The sequence below is a fragment of the Bactrocera tryoni genome, unplaced genomic scaffold, assembly GCF_016617805.1.
Source record: "Bactrocera tryoni isolate S06 unplaced genomic scaffold, CSIRO_BtryS06_freeze2 scaffold_11, whole genome shotgun sequence".
In the NCBI taxonomy this organism is placed as follows: Eukaryota; Metazoa; Arthropoda; class Insecta; order Diptera; family Tephritidae; genus Bactrocera; species Bactrocera tryoni.
In genome coordinates this window covers 7,995,647-8,011,098 of record NW_024395824.1, presented here as the reverse complement: position 1 = coordinate 8,011,098, position 15,452 = coordinate 7,995,647, and the positions used below count along the sequence as shown (strand labels likewise).

Below are 15,452 nucleotides of genomic sequence, written 5' to 3'. Positions count from 1 at the left end.
GCACAACCCACCCTAAACGAGTTTTCTGTTGATTAGGGCCACTTTTAATTTCGCCAACCGCTAACAGATCGAAAATGGTTTCTGCACCCAATGTGATATCAATTGTTCTTAATTTATGGAATTCTGGATCCACCAATTTAATAATGTGCGGAATTTTCCAGCTATTAACATTTATGTTATGGTCTGGATGATTAGCCGAAATGCAACGCATTATCCAGAATTCCGCCGAAAAATTCGTAATTATTTACCCGCGATTTAACAAACGCGCTTAATTTTTGTCCCCACTTTCGTATTGGAATTTCCAATTCCTATTATGTTCAACGTTTTGTGTTGGCGACGAATTCGCAACTTTTGTGCCAAGTCCTCCGTCATAAAGTTGACTTGGGAGCCTGAGTCCAGTAACGCTCTCGCAGGCAGGTATTCACCATAACTGGTCCTCACTTGAATAACAGCTGTCGCCAACATTACCCGATCCGGCATACTCGCTGTATGCATGGCATGTGTGGTTGATGGTTGCGGATGAGATGCAGCGGGGAAGGAAACCGGGTACTGGTGCAGCAATGTGTGATGCGATCGATTGCATACACGACATCGATCCGCTCTGCACTTGGATACAGTATGCCCCTTACGCAAGCAATTTATGCATAAGGGCACCGATTTCACAAACTCGAACCTCTGTTGTACCGAAAGCGCCTTGAAAGTGGGGCAGGCAGTTAAAGGGTGTTCCTTCGACTTGCATTTTTGATAAGTTGGCTGCTTTGCATCTGCAGCCACTAAAGCTGATTTTGTCCTGTCCATGTGTGGCTGCTTCATGTAACTCATGCTGGTTGTGGCTCCGGATTTCGTCCTCGAACAGGATTCTCCTTCCGCTGCTAACTGCTGAAATCTTCTATTCAATGTTGCTTCGCAATCCTTCCATAATGGTAAGTGATCGTAGTCAAGTTGCTCTTCCCACTTGGATCGGGTGACAGAGTCAACCTTTGTCATAACTATATGTCGGATTCGGTTTGGTTGGCGGCTCAAAAAGTTTTAGATATTGTATTGAAAAACTTATTGATTTCTTGTTTCAACAATTATGGTTAAATTTTTCTATATCTGGGATATTTGGATCATTATAGACCAAGCTCTCAAACAAACTCATAAATTTTTTAAATTCTGAATATTCTCATCGTTCAAATTCATTTTAAGGGAGCCTTGAGCTGTGAGAAGCTTCATGTTTCGGCAATTGACGTTCGGTTTTTGGCTAAAATATTTTTAATTATTGATTTTCGTTTCAACAATTATGTCCGGGCCATGTCATCTTCATCAATCTCTTCAATTTTAGATTGGCATTTCATTAGCTTTTCGCTACGCTGTGAATTTAATATGTCAGGCCGACATTCCAATTCCGTGGATCTAACTACATGGTTTTTTCTAAAAGGCCCGTCTTTATTCGCAAAATACTATTTTTTGCCACCGTCCTTTGACGCTTTAATGACTTTAAGTCGATTAACTCCTTACTTGGAGAGAGGTTGGCGATAGTTGGCTTTGGCTTGCTCATTTTGCTTGTTTAAATTAAATTTCCGAAAAAACAAACAACTACCACGGTTGGCAACAGATATATTAAGAATCGATACCGAAAACGAAAAAAAATATATATATATCGATTCCCAAATATACGAAAGCCAAACCGATGAGTTATGCAAAATGAGCACTAGCACAGTCGAAAATTTAACGCGAAAAAATATTGTCCAAGAATCAAATTTGCGAGATAATATGCGAAAAAACTGACCGAATTAAAATTTTAAAATTATGCGATTTACCAAAAGGTCGCACCTTAATGTAGGCAAATGCGCAATCCCAAAATCCCTTCACATTCACTTCAATATGTGTATATAATACGTATATGTATAATATATAATATATGTAGAAAACGATAAATAAGCGTTTAATGTGAAAAGGAGAGCCAAAAAATGAAAGTGTGCATTTGCAACTTTATTATTATTGTTTTTTGTTCGCACCACTTTCAATAATTCGCACTCGTTACCTGGTGGGTCGGCTGTTTGCCGGCGCTTACGTCCCTTTGGCACAGGATCCAGCGGCAGCTCATTCCCACTACGGATAGACGGCAGCAACGAAGTGATGGCACCAGCGGAATTATAGGAGCAGCGAAATTGGAGGAGCAGCGGCTTGGTACCAGTACTGGAGTGATGTCAACAATGGGGCGATGACGGCAGCGGCTAAAACATAAAAACATAAAAACAGCGTTGGCGGCAGCGTAGTGATGACAATAGCAGATTGGGATGGCAGCAGCGGAGCGACGACAGCAGCAGCGACGGGATGGCAGCAGCGGAGTGATGGCAGCAGTGGAGCGACGACAGCAGCAGCGACGTGATGGCAGCAGCAGATTGAAGGCAGCGACGTGATGGCAGCAGCAATGTGATTCCAACGGATAGCGGTGGCAACGGCTTGCCTTTTTTACCGGCACTTTGGGTTTTACCGGTTTTTCAGTCTTGCGGCACTTTAAGCAAACGGTTTTGTTTTTTTGTTTGAAACTGTAACGCAATTAAATGTAAAGATTTTTTTTTTTGAGGTGGTTTCAAAAACGTTTGAGCCTTTATTTGCGCCCACCACTGTACCGCATAAATAATTCACCTTTGCGCTGTACTCAAGTACCACCTTTTATTTTAATTCTTGGTTTGGTGAATTTCTCACTTTACACTTTGTCTACGTATACGCTCATACTCCACAATACTTCCCTTTTCCTCTTTTTTGATTTTTTAAACTGAGGTAAGTATACGGGTAAGTATTTCAACACTGCACTTTACACTGTATGTATGTAAATATGTATATTATTTTACAGATTTGATTTTCACTGGTTACGTATGTATATATGTATTTATTCTTTTTTATCAGGTTTCACTGCACGCACTTTATGTACAAATCGATATGTACTTGCATATACATATGTGTATAATTGGATTCTTAATCCTCTTTTTTTTTAATTTTTTTTTTTTGTGTTATTTTTTTTTTGATAATTCGTTGTTTTTTCACTTTCACTGAACCGTGAACACCGAAATCCAAAAATCGAACACCGAAAAGGGTACAATAGGCAATTGGTTGCGAAAATAATTTTTGCACTATTAGTATTCCACTGTGTAAAATTTAAGTTGAAATTTTTTTTTTTTTTTTAACACGCATTTGTCCCTGCTCGGGCGCCATGAAATTTCTCAAGCGTTTTTGAGAATTAAAGTTTTTCGGGATGCGTGTTTGGTTAATATTTTTAAAATATTCACTAAATAAGAACTCTACCAATTGCCTGTACAGGACACTTAAACTTGCGAAAAATACGAAAAGTAGCGAAAGAATGGATTTATTTTAGCAACTAGATGACTTAGCCTAAATCTTAAAGCTAACGGGAAAAAACAGTTGGATTGGAAGTATACAGGTATGTACAAAAAGAGGCGAGTATTTCATTTTGTTAACTTATAGTAATAGATTAAGGTAAGTATATATAACATTATTAGGGTAAGTATACAATACTAATATAATTCAATATTTATAATTTTTTATAATTCATTTTTCTTAATTTTAGTTTTAGGTTTAAATATATATTTTGTCGCTTGACGCAACAGTATTTTTTATAGTATTGACGTATATTTTTTCTCGACTCATTTTATTACATTTTGTTAAATATTTGAAACAGAACTCTGATACTACCAATTTTTATTTTTTAATCAGATGGAAAATATATTTGAGTAGATTGCGGAAATTTGGCATCGTATGGGAGAGGTGCATTTAATAGGCGACCTCCTACTGGGATTAATTTGAATGACAGCGACATATCCGAGTACTCATGCAAAAACGGGTTGAGTTTTTGCAAGTTTGTGGGTAGCGTCGTGCCTTTCGTCAGTTTCTGGATTTCGCTCGCAAACTCGGAATGTTGAGTCACCTGGACAATTTTGAAGAAACTCAAGTTTAGCTCTTCTGAAGTCAGATCCTGTCTCGTGGAGGATTTAGGTGGTCGCCTGATCCATAGTAATATGTATGCGACCACACGAAGCAATTTTTTATGAGAAGAACATTTTTCAACAAGGTCCAATATTGAATTTTTCTCAGTAGTCCAAATTAATGTTAATGCATTTTTCTTCATCTCTTATGCTTCGTCTTCTGGTGAGAGCTGCAAGTGGTTATTAATTGACCATAATGCGGGGTCTTCTAGGAGGAACTGTGGACCGCCAAACCATATCGAATTATTCAATTCGTCCACGTTACAACCCCGAGACACTTGATCCGAAGGATTTTGTTTCGTTGGCACATGTCGCCACTGTACATTGTCAGTCAATTCTTGGATTTCGGACACTCTATTTGCGACAAAGGTTTGTAATGAAGATGGATGCGTTTTTACCCAGTGCAATACAATTTCAGAGTCTGTCCAAAATGTAATTTTCTCGAATCGTCGACTCAACATTGGTGCAACTCGTGACCATAATTTGGCAAGAAGATGTGCTGCCGAGAGCTCGAGACGCGGAAGAGACTTGGTCTTCAGCGGAGCCACTCTCTGAACTTTGCAGTAAGCAGCATACATTTGACACCACTAGCAGATTGGCTTCGTATGTATATGCAGCATCCGTACGCTCTTATTGAAGCGTCGGAGAAGCCATGGATTTGGCATGTAGCAGTCGACTCTAAGTTTACATACCGAGGAATGCTAATTGACGAGAGCTGCAGCAGGTTGGCTTTGAAATTCTGCCAGCTAGTGTTGAGGGCGTAATGGAATCGACTCATCCCAATCTAGTTTTTGAATCCAAAGCTCTTGCAATAAGATTTTTGCTTTGGTAACTAGTGGGGCTAATAATCCAAGAGGATCGAAAAAGGCGAGCGGAGACTGACAATATGTTCCGTTTAGTGGCTCGCAGATCATTAAAGTTGGCATCCAAAACAAATCGAAACAAATCCTCTTTCGGCAACCAATGGATTCCCTAGTGTTTTAGTAGAATTTTGTCATTGAAACTTAATGACTTTTCAGTGCAATCACTGTCCGAAAAATTTAGGGTGGTTCGAAAACCACTTTGTTAAAGTGAATCCTGCCGAGTTTAATATTTTAATTACTTCACTTCTTATAAGATCTAGAGACTCAAAATTTTCAGATCCTGTTAATAAGTCATCAACATAAAAGTCTCTTTTAATGGCCAATGAACCGAGTGGGTATTTCATTGTATTGGCATCACTGAGCATTTGCAAACACCGTGTTGCGAGAAATGGAGCAGGCGCAGTGCCGTATGTTACACGGTGTTAAGACGAAAAATTTGAATTTGCTCAGAAGGATGCTCTCTCCACACAATAAGCTGACAATTTCTGTCTTCTTCGTGCACCATTATTTGGAGGTACATTTTAGTAATGTCTGCCGTTAAAGCGTACTTGTGTAAACGAAAACGAAGAAAGAGTTGAGTATAACTCTTCTTGGATGGTTGGACCTACCATCAACAGTTCATTCAACGCTATTTGAGTTGAAGATCGACTCGAGGCATCAAATACAACACGTAATTTGGTTGTTGTGCTCTCGGGCCTTAAAACGCATTGATGCGGAATGAAGTAGTGTGGCTCACTCGCGATCTTATTGTTCGTTGGGCTCATGTGACCCAAGGCTCTATATTCATTCCATAAAGTCCAGATACATTTTGCGAAGTTCTGGATCTTTTAATGTCCTTCTCTCCAGGGCCTGAAACCGCCGAACTGCGGTTTCATATGAGTGACCGAGTAACTTACGGTCAGCTTTAAAGGGCATTCTAACTTGAAGCCGTCCTGAAGGCAATACTAGAGTTGTATTTACGAAAAATTTTTCACACTCTTGTTGCTCTGGTGTGAATTTGATGCCATTTGATTCTGAAGGTAATTCTTCTAACGCCCAAAATTTTTGGACCACCGAATTAATTGACGTTAAGTCATCTTCAGATTGGCATAATGTGCTAGTTGCAGAAGGAGGAGGACTTAGATTGCTAGCATATTTGCCAGACACAACCCACCCTAAAAGAGTTTTCTGTAGCGTTGGTTGATTAGGGCCACTTTTAATTTGGCCAACCGCTAACAGATCGAAAAAGGTTTCTGCACCCAATAAGATATCAATCTTTTTTGATTTATGGAATTCTGGATCCGCCAATTTAATATTGTGCGGAATTTTCCAGCCATTAACATTTATGTTATGGTCTGGATGATTAGCCGAAATGCAACGCATTATCCAGAATTCCGCCGAAAATTCGTAATTATTTACCCGCGATTTAACAAACGCGCTTAATTTTGTCCCCACTTTCGTATTGGAATTTCCAATTCCTATTATGTTCAACGTTTTGTGTTGGCGACGAATTCGCAACTTTTGTGCCAAGTCCTCCGTCATAAAGTTGACTTGGGAGCCTGAGTCCAGTAACGCTCTCGCAGGCAGGTATTCACCATAACTGGTCCTCACTTGAATAACAGCTGTCGCCAACATTACCCGATCCGGCATACTCGCTGTATGCATGGCATGTGTGGTTGATGGTTGCGGATGAGATGCGGCGGGGAAGGAAACAGGTTCTGGTGCAGCAATGTGTGATGCGATCGATTGCATACACGACATCGATCGCTCTGCACTTGGATACAGTATGCCCCTTACGCAAGCAATTTATGCATAGGGGCACCGATTTCACAAACTCGAACCTCTGTTGTACCGGAAGCGCCTTGAAAGTGGGGCAGGCAGTTAAAGGGTGTTCCTTCGACTTGCATTTTTGATAAGTTGGCTGCTTTGCATCTGCAGCCACTAAAGCTGATTTTGTCCTGTCCATGTGTGGCTGCTTCATGTAACTCATGCTGGTTGTGGCTCCGGATTTCGTCCTCGAACAGGATGCTCCTTCCGCTGCTAACTGCTGAAATCTTCTATTCAATGTTGCTTCGCAATCCTTCCATAATGGTAAGTGATCGTAGTCAAAGTTGCTCTTCCCACTTGGATCGGGTGACAGAGTCAACCTTTGTCATAACTATATGTATAATAATGGCGTTTGTTATTTGCTTCTCATCGCCCAGAGATAGCAAAGAGTCATAAACAGCAGACACTTCATCAATCATTGATCGCAATGAAGGCGCGGATGGCCTTGGGATGGTTGGCGGCTCAAAAAGTTTAGATATTGTATTGAAAAACTTATTATCGTAAACTTTTTTGAGACTTGCCAACGCTTTCGGATAATTTTCATCCGACATCTGAAACGCTTTAACTGTTCCCAGAGCCTCTCCAGATAGACAATTTACCAAATGGTTAAATTTTTCTATATCTGGGATATTTGGATCATTATGAACCAAGCTCTCAAACAAACTCATAAAATTTTTAAATTCTGAATATTCTCCCTTAAATTTCGGCAAATTCATTTTAGGGAGCCTTGAGCTGTGAGAAGCTACGAAAGATGTTTCGGCAATTGACGTTCGGTTTTTGGCTAAAATATTTTTAATTATTGATTTCGTTTCAACAATTATGTCGGGCCATGTCGTCTTCATCAATCTCTTCAATTTTAGATTGGCATTTCATTAGCTTTTCGCTATGTGAATTTAATATGTCGAGCCGACATTCCAATTCAATTGGATCTAACTACATGGTTTTTTCTAAAAGGCCCGTCTTTATTCGCAAAATACTATTTTTGCCACCGTCACTTTGACGCTTTAATGACTTTAAGTCGATTAACTCCTTACTTGGAGAGGTTGGCGATAGTTGGCTTTGGCTTGCTCATTTTGCTTGTTTAAATTAAATTTCCGAAAAAACAAACAACTACCACGGTTGGCAACAGATATATTAAGAATCGATACCGAAAACGAAAAAAATATATATATATCGATTCCCAAATATACGAAAGCCAAACCGATGAGTTATGCCAAAATGAGCACTAGCACAGTCGAAAATTTAACGCGAAAAAATATTGTCAAATAATTAAATTTGCGAACACGAGATAATATGCGAAAAAACTGACCGAATTAAAATTTTTAAAATTATGCGATTTACAAATGGTCGCACCTTAATGTAGGCAAATCCGCAATCCCAAAATCCCTTCACATTCACTTCAATATGTAATATGTATGTATGTATATATACAAGTATATATAACCATATGTAATATATGTAAGTACAAATAAGCGTTTAATGTGAAAAGGGAGAGCCAAAAACTGAAAGTGTGCGTTTGCAGTTTTATTAATATTGTTTTTGTTTGCACCACTTTCAATAATTCGCCTCGTTACCTGGTGCGTCGGCTGTTTGCCGGCGCTTACGTCCCTCTGGCACAGGATACGGTGGCAGCTCATTCCCACGATGACTTAAGCAGCAACAGATAGACGGCAGCAACGGAAGTGATGGCACCAGCGGAATTATAGGAGCAGCAAAATTGGAGGACTAGCGGATTGGTACCAGTACTGGAGTGATGTCAGCAATGGGGCGATGACGGCAGCGGCTGAATAACAACAGCGTTGGCGGCAGCGTAGTGATGACAATAGCAGATTGGGATGGCAGCAGCGGAGCGACGACAGCAGCAGCGACGGGATGGCAGCAGCGGAGTGATGGCAGCAGTGGAGCGACGACAGCAGCAGCGACGTGATGGCAGCAGCAGATTGAAGGCAGCGACGTGATGGCAGCAGCAATGTGATTCCAACGGATAGCGGTGGCAACGGCTTGCCTTTTTTACCGGCACTTTGGGTTTTACCGGTTTTTCAGTCTTGCGGCACTTTAAGCAAACGGTTTTGTTTTTTTTTTGTTTGAAACTGTAACGCAATTAAATGTAAAGATTTTTTTTTTTGAGGTATTTCAAAAAACGTTTGAGCCTTTATTTGCGCCCACCACTGTACCGCATAAATAATTCACCTTGCGCTGTACTCAAGTACCACCTTTTATTTTAATTCTTGGTTTGGTGAATTTCTCACTTTACACTTTGTCTACGTATACGCTCATACTCCACAATACTTCCCTTTTCCTCTTTTTTGATTTTTTAAACTGAGGTAAGTATACGGGTAAGTATTTCAGCACTGCACTTTACACTGTATATATGTAATATGTAATATGTATATGTATATTATTTTACAGATTTGATTTTCACTGGTTACGTATGTATATATGTATTTATTCTTTTTTATCAGGTTTCACCTCACGCACTTTATGTACAAATCGATATGTACTTGCATATACATATGTGTATAATTGGATTCTTAATCCTCTTTTTTTTTAATTTTTTTTTTTTTTTTGTGTTATTTTTTTTTTGATAATTCGTTGTTTTTTCACTTTCACTGAACCGTGAACACCGAAATCCAAAAATCGAACACCGAAAAGGGTACAATAGGCAATTGGTTGCGAAAATAATTTTTGCACTATTAGTATTCCACTGTGTAAAATTTAAGTTGAAATTTTTTTTTTTTTTTAACACGCATTTGTCCCTGCTCGGGCGCCATGAAATTTCTCAAGCGTTTTTGAGAATTAAAGTTTTTCGGGATGCGTGTTTGGTTAATATTTTTAAAATATTCACTTAATAGAACTCTACCAATTGCCTGTACCGGACACTTAAACTTGCGAAAAATACGAAAAGTAGCGAAAGAAATGGAAACGCGTTCGGATTCGATTGCGGTCTGATTACCAATTCCTTTCTTTATTTTAGCAACTAGATGACTTAGCCTAAATCTTAAAGCTAACGGGACAAAACAGTTGGAATGGAAGTATACAGGTATGTACAAACAGAGGTGAGTAGTTCATTTTGTTAACTTATAGTAATAGATTAAGGTAAGTATATATAACATTATTAGGGTAAGTATACAATACTAATATAATTCAATATTTATAATTTTTTATAATTCATTTTTCTTAATTTTAGTTTTAGGTTTAAATATATATTTTGTCGCTTGACGCAACAGTATTTTTTATAGTATTGACGTATATTTTTTCTCGACTCATTTTATTACATTTTGTTAAATATTTGAAACAGAACTCTGATACTACCAATTTTTATTTTTTAATCAGATGGAAAATATATTTGAGTAGGTGCATTTAATAGGCGACCTCCTACTGGGATTAATTTGAATGACAGCGACATATCCGAGTACTCATGCAAAAACGGGTTGAGTTTTTGCAAGTTTGTGGGTAGCGTCGTGCCTTTCGTCAGTTTCTGGATTTCGCTCGCAAACTCGGAATGTTGAGTCACCTGGACAATTTTGAAGAAACTCAAGTTTAGCTCTTCTGAAGTCAGATCTTGTCCCCTGGAGGATTTTGGTGGTCGTCTGATCCATCGTAATATATATGCGACCACACGAAGCAATTTTTTATGAGAAGACAATTTTTCAATGAGGTCCAATATTGAATTTTTCTCAGCAGTCGAAATTAATGTAAATGTAGCTTTCTTCTTCTCTAATGCTTCGTCTTCTGGTGAGAGCTGCAAGTGGTTATTAATTGGCCATAATGCAGGGTCTTCTAGGAGGAATTGTGGACCGCCAAACCATATTGAATTATTCAATTCGTCCACGTTACAACCCCGAGACACTTGATCCGCAGGATTTTGTTTCGTTGGCACATGTCGCCACTGTACATTGTCAGTCAATTCTTGGATTTCGGACACTCTATTTGCGACAAAGGTTTGTAATGAAGATGGATGCGTTTTTACCCAGTGCAATACAATTTCAGAGTCTGTCCAAAATGTAATTTTTCTCGAATCGTCGACTCAACATTGGTGCAACTCGTGACCATAATTTGGCAAGAAGATGTGCTGCCGAGAGAGCTCGAGACGCGGAAGAGACTTGGCCTTCAGCGGAGCCACTCTAGACTTTGCAGTAAGCAGCATACATTTGACACCACTAGCAGATTGGCTTCGTATGTATATGCAGCATCCGTACGCTCTTATTGAAGCGTCGGAGAAGCCATGGATTTGGCATGTAGCAGTCGACTCTAAGTTTACATACCGAGGAATGCTAATTGACGAGCTGCAGCAGGTTGGCTTTGAAATTCTGCCAGCTAGTGTTGAGGCGTAATGGAATCGACTCATCCCAATCTAGTTTTTGAATCCAAAGCTCTTGCAATAAGATTTTTGCTTTGGTAACTAGTGGGGCTAATGTGGGAGGAAATCAGAAGAGAGGGATCAAATTCGGCGAGCGGCGGACTGACAATATGTTCCGTTTAGTGGCTCGCAGATCATTAAAGTTGGCATCCAAAACAAATCGTCAAACAAATCCTCTTTCGGCAGCAATGGATTCCTAGTGTTTTAGTAGAATTTTTGTCATTGAAACTTAATGACTTTTCAGTGCAATCACTGTCCGAAAAATTTAGGGTGGTTCAAAAACCACTTTGTTAAAGTGAATCCTGCCGAGTTTAATATTTTAATTACTTCACTTCTTATAAGATCTAGAGACTCAAAATTTTCAGATCCTGTTAATAAGTCATCAACATAAAAGTCTCTTTTAATGGCCAATGAACCGAGTGGGTATTTCATTGTATTGGCATCACTGAGCATTTACAAACACCGTGTTGCGAGAAATGGAGCAGGCGCAGTGCCGTATGTTTACGGTGTTAAGACGAAAAAAATTTGAATTTGCTCAGAAGGGATGCTCTCTCCCACACAATAAGCTGACAATTTCTGTCTTCTTCGTGCACCATTATTTGGAGGTACATTTTAGTAATGTCTGCCGTTAAGCGTACTTGTGTAAGCGAAAGCGAAGAAGAGAGTTGAGTATAACTCTTCTTGGATGGTTGGACCTACCATCAACAGTTCATTCAACGCTATTTGAGTTGAAGATCGACTCGAGGCATCAAATACAACACGTAATTTGGTTGTTGTGCTCTCGGGCCTTAAAACGCATTGATGCGGAATGAAGTAGTGTGGCTCACTCGGGGTCTTATTGTCCGTTGGGCTCATGTGACCCAAGGCTCTATATTCATTCATAAATTCCAGATACATTTTGCGAAGTTCTGGATCTTTTAATGTCCTTCTCTCCAGGGCCTGAAACCGCCGAACTGCGGTTTCATATGAGTGACCGAGTAACTTACGGTCAGCTTTAAAGGGCATTCTAACTTGAAGCCGTCCTGAAGGCAATACTAAGAGTTGTATTTACGAAAAATTTTCACTCTTGTTGCTCAATGGTGTAGAATTTGATGCCATTTGATTCTGAAGGTAATTCTTCTAACGCCCAAAATTTTTGGACCACCGAATTAACTGACGTTAAGTCATCTTCAGATTGGCATAATGTGCTAGTTGCAGAAGGAGGAGGACTTAGTGCTAGCATATTTTAGCCAGAACACAACCCACCTAAAAAGAGTTTTCTGTAGCGTTGGTTGATTAGGGCCACTTTTAATTTGGCCAACCGCTAACAGATCGAAAAAAAGGTTTCTGCACCCAATAAGATATCAATCTTTTTTGATTTATGGAATTCTGGATCCGCCAATTTAATATTGTGCGGAATTTTTCAACCATTAACATTTATGTTATGGTCTGGATGATTAGCCGAAATGCAACGCATTATCCAGAATTCCGCCGAAAATTCGTAATTATTTACCCGCGATTTAACAAACGCGCTTAATTTTGTCCCCACTTTCGTATTGGAATTTCAATTCCTATTATGTTCAACGTTTTGTGTTGGCGACGAATTCGCAACTTTTGTGCCAAGTCCTCCGTCTCATAAAGTTGACTTGGGAGCCTGAGTCCAGTAACGCTCTCGCAGGCAGGTATTCACCATAACTGGTCCTCACTTGAATAACAGCTGTCGCCAACATTACCCGATCCGGCATACTCGCTGTATGCATGGCATGTGTGGTTGATGGTTGCGGATGAGATGCCATTGCAAGGAAAAACCGGGTACTGGTGCAGCAATGTGTGATGCGATCGATTGCATATTTTACGACATCGATCCGCTCTGCACTTGGATACAGTATGCCCCTTACGCAAGCAATTTATGCATAAGGGCACCGATTTCACAAACTCGAACCTCTGTTGTACCGGAAGCGCCTTGAAAGTGGGGCAGGCAGTTAAAAAGAATTGTTCCTTCGACTTGCATTTTTGATAAGTTGGCTGCTTTGCATCTGCAGCCACTAAAGCCTGATTTTGTCCTGTCCATGTGTGGCTGCTTCATGTAACTCATGCTGGTTGTGAGCAGCTCCGGATTTCGTCCTCGAACAGGATGCTCCTTCCGCTGCTAACTGCTGAAATCTTCTATTCAATGTTGCTTCGCAATCCTTCCATAATGGTAAACTGATCGTAGTCAAGTTGCTCTTCCCACTTGGATCGGGTGACAGAGTCAACCTTTGTCCTAACTATATGTATAATAATGGCGTTTGTTATTTGCTTCTCATCGCCCAGAGATAGCAAAGAGTCATAAACAGCAGACACTTCATCAATCATTGATCGCAATGAAGGCGCGGATGGCCTTGGGATGGTTGGCAGCTCAAAAAGTTTAGATATTGTATTGAAAAACTTATTATCGTAAACTTTTTTGAGACTTGCCAACGCTTTCGGATAATTTTCATCCGACATCTGAAACGCTTTAACTGTTCCCAGAGCCTCTCTAGATATACAATTTACCAAATGGCTAAATTTTTTTATATCTGGGATATTTGGGTCATTATGAACCAAGCCCTCAAACAAACTCATAAAATTTTTAAATTCTAAATATTCTCCCTTGAATTTCGGCAAATTCATTTTAGGGAGCCTTGAGCTGTGAGAAGCTACGAAAGATGTTTCGGCAATTGACGTTCGGTTTTTGGCTAAAATATTTTTAATTATTGATTTCGTTTCAACAATTATGTCGGGCCATGTCGTCTTCATCAATCTCTTCAATTTTAGATCAGCATTTCATTAAATTTTCGCTATGTGAATTTAATTTGTCGAGCCGACATTCCAATTCAATTGGATCTAACGATATCGTTTTTTTTAAAGGCCCGTCTTTATTCGCAAACTACTATTATTTCGCCACCGTCCTTTGACTTTTTAATGACTTTAGGTCTGTAAACACCTTTAACTTGGAGAGAGGTTGGCGATAGGTGGCTTTGGCTTGCTCATTTTGCTTGTTTAAATTAAATTTCCGAAAAAACAAACAACTACCACGGTTGGCAACAGATATATTAAGAATCGATACCGAAAACGAAAAAAAAATATATATATATCGATTCCCAAATATACGAAAGCCAAACCGATGAGTTATGCAAAAATGAGCACTAGCACAGTCGAAAATTTAACGCGAAAAAATATTGTCCAAGAATCAAATTTGCGAGATAATATGCGAAAAAACTGACCGAATTAAAATTTTAAAATTATGCGATTTACCAAAAGGTCGCACCTTAATGTAGGCAAATCCGCAATCCCAAAATCCCTTCACATTCACTTCAATATGTGTATATAATACGTATATGTATAATATATAATATATGTAGAAAACGATAAATAAGCGTGTAATGTGAAAAGGGAGAGCCAAAAACTGAAAGTGTGCGTTTGCAGTTTTATTAATATTGTTTTTTGTTTGCACCACTTTCAATAATTCGCACTCGTTACCTGGTGCGTCGGCTGTTTGCCGGCGCTTACGTCCCTCTGGCACAGGATACAGTGGCAGCTCATTCCCACGATGACTTAAGCAGCAACAGATAGACGGCAGCAACGAAGTGATGGCACCAGCGGAATTATAGGAGCAGCAAAATTGGAGGACTAGCGGATTGGTACCAGTACTGGAGTGATGTCAGCAATGGGGCGATGACGGCAGCGGCTGAATAACAACAGCGTTGGCGACAGCGTAGTGATGACAAGAGCAGATTGGGATGGCAGCAGCGGAGCGACGACAGCAGCAGCGACGGGATGGCAGCAGCGGAGTGGTGGCAGCAGTGGAGCGACGACAGCAGCAGCGACGTGATGGCAGCAGCAGATTGAAGGCAGCGACGTGATGGCAGCAGCAATGTGATTCCAACGGATAGCGGTGGCAACGGCTTGCCTTTTTTACCGGCACTTTGGGTTTTACCGGTTTTTCAGTCTTGCGGCACTTTAAGCAAACGGTTTTGTTTTTTTTTTTGTTTGAAACTGTAACGCAATTAAATGTAAAGATTTTTTTTTTTGAGGTATTTCAAAAAACGTTTGAGCCTTTATTTGCGCCCACCACTGTACCGCATAAATAATTCACCTTGCGCTGTACTCAAGTACCACCTTTTATTTTAATTTTGGTTTGGTGAATTTCACTTTACACTTTGTCTACGTATACGCCCATACTCCACAATACTTCCCTTTTCCTCTTTTTTTGATTTTTTAAACCAGAGGTAAGTATACGGGTAAGTATTTCAGCACTGCACTTTACACTGTATATATGTAATATGTAATATGTATATGTATATTATTTTACAGATTTGATTTTCACTGGTTACGTATGTATATATGTATTTATTCTTTTTTATCAGGTTTCACTGCACGCACTTTATGTACAAATCGATATGTACTTGCATATACATATATGTATAATTGGAT

The 15,452-nt window shown here is 39.5% G+C and overlaps 1 protein-coding gene across 1 annotated transcript; it reads right to left on the bottom strand.

Moving 5' to 3' along the window:
* Window positions 1-255: 255 nt before the first annotated feature.
* LOC120779574 lies at window positions 256-7,192 on the bottom strand. The gene is made up of 2 exons (XM_040111916.1): window positions 6,996-7,192; window positions 256-995 (listed from the first exon to the last, which is right to left on the bottom strand). The coding sequence occupies exons 1-2, from the start codon at window positions 7,075-7,077 to the stop codon at window positions 256-258; spliced, it is 822 nt and encodes a 273-aa protein (XP_039967850.1). The 5' UTR covers window positions 7,078-7,192.
* Window positions 7,193-15,452: the final 8,260 nt, after the last annotated feature.

Bases quoted from the DNA above. Each gene is read 5' to 3' on its own strand.
- LOC120779574 (XM_040111916.1), bottom strand. From the start codon at position 7,077: ATGATTGATGAAGTGTCTGCTGTTTATGACTCTTTGCTATCTCTGGGC. The intron at 996-6,995 runs ATATAGTTATGA...ACCGAATCCGAC, and splicing joins AACAAACGCCATTATTATAC to ATATAGTTATGACAAAGGTT.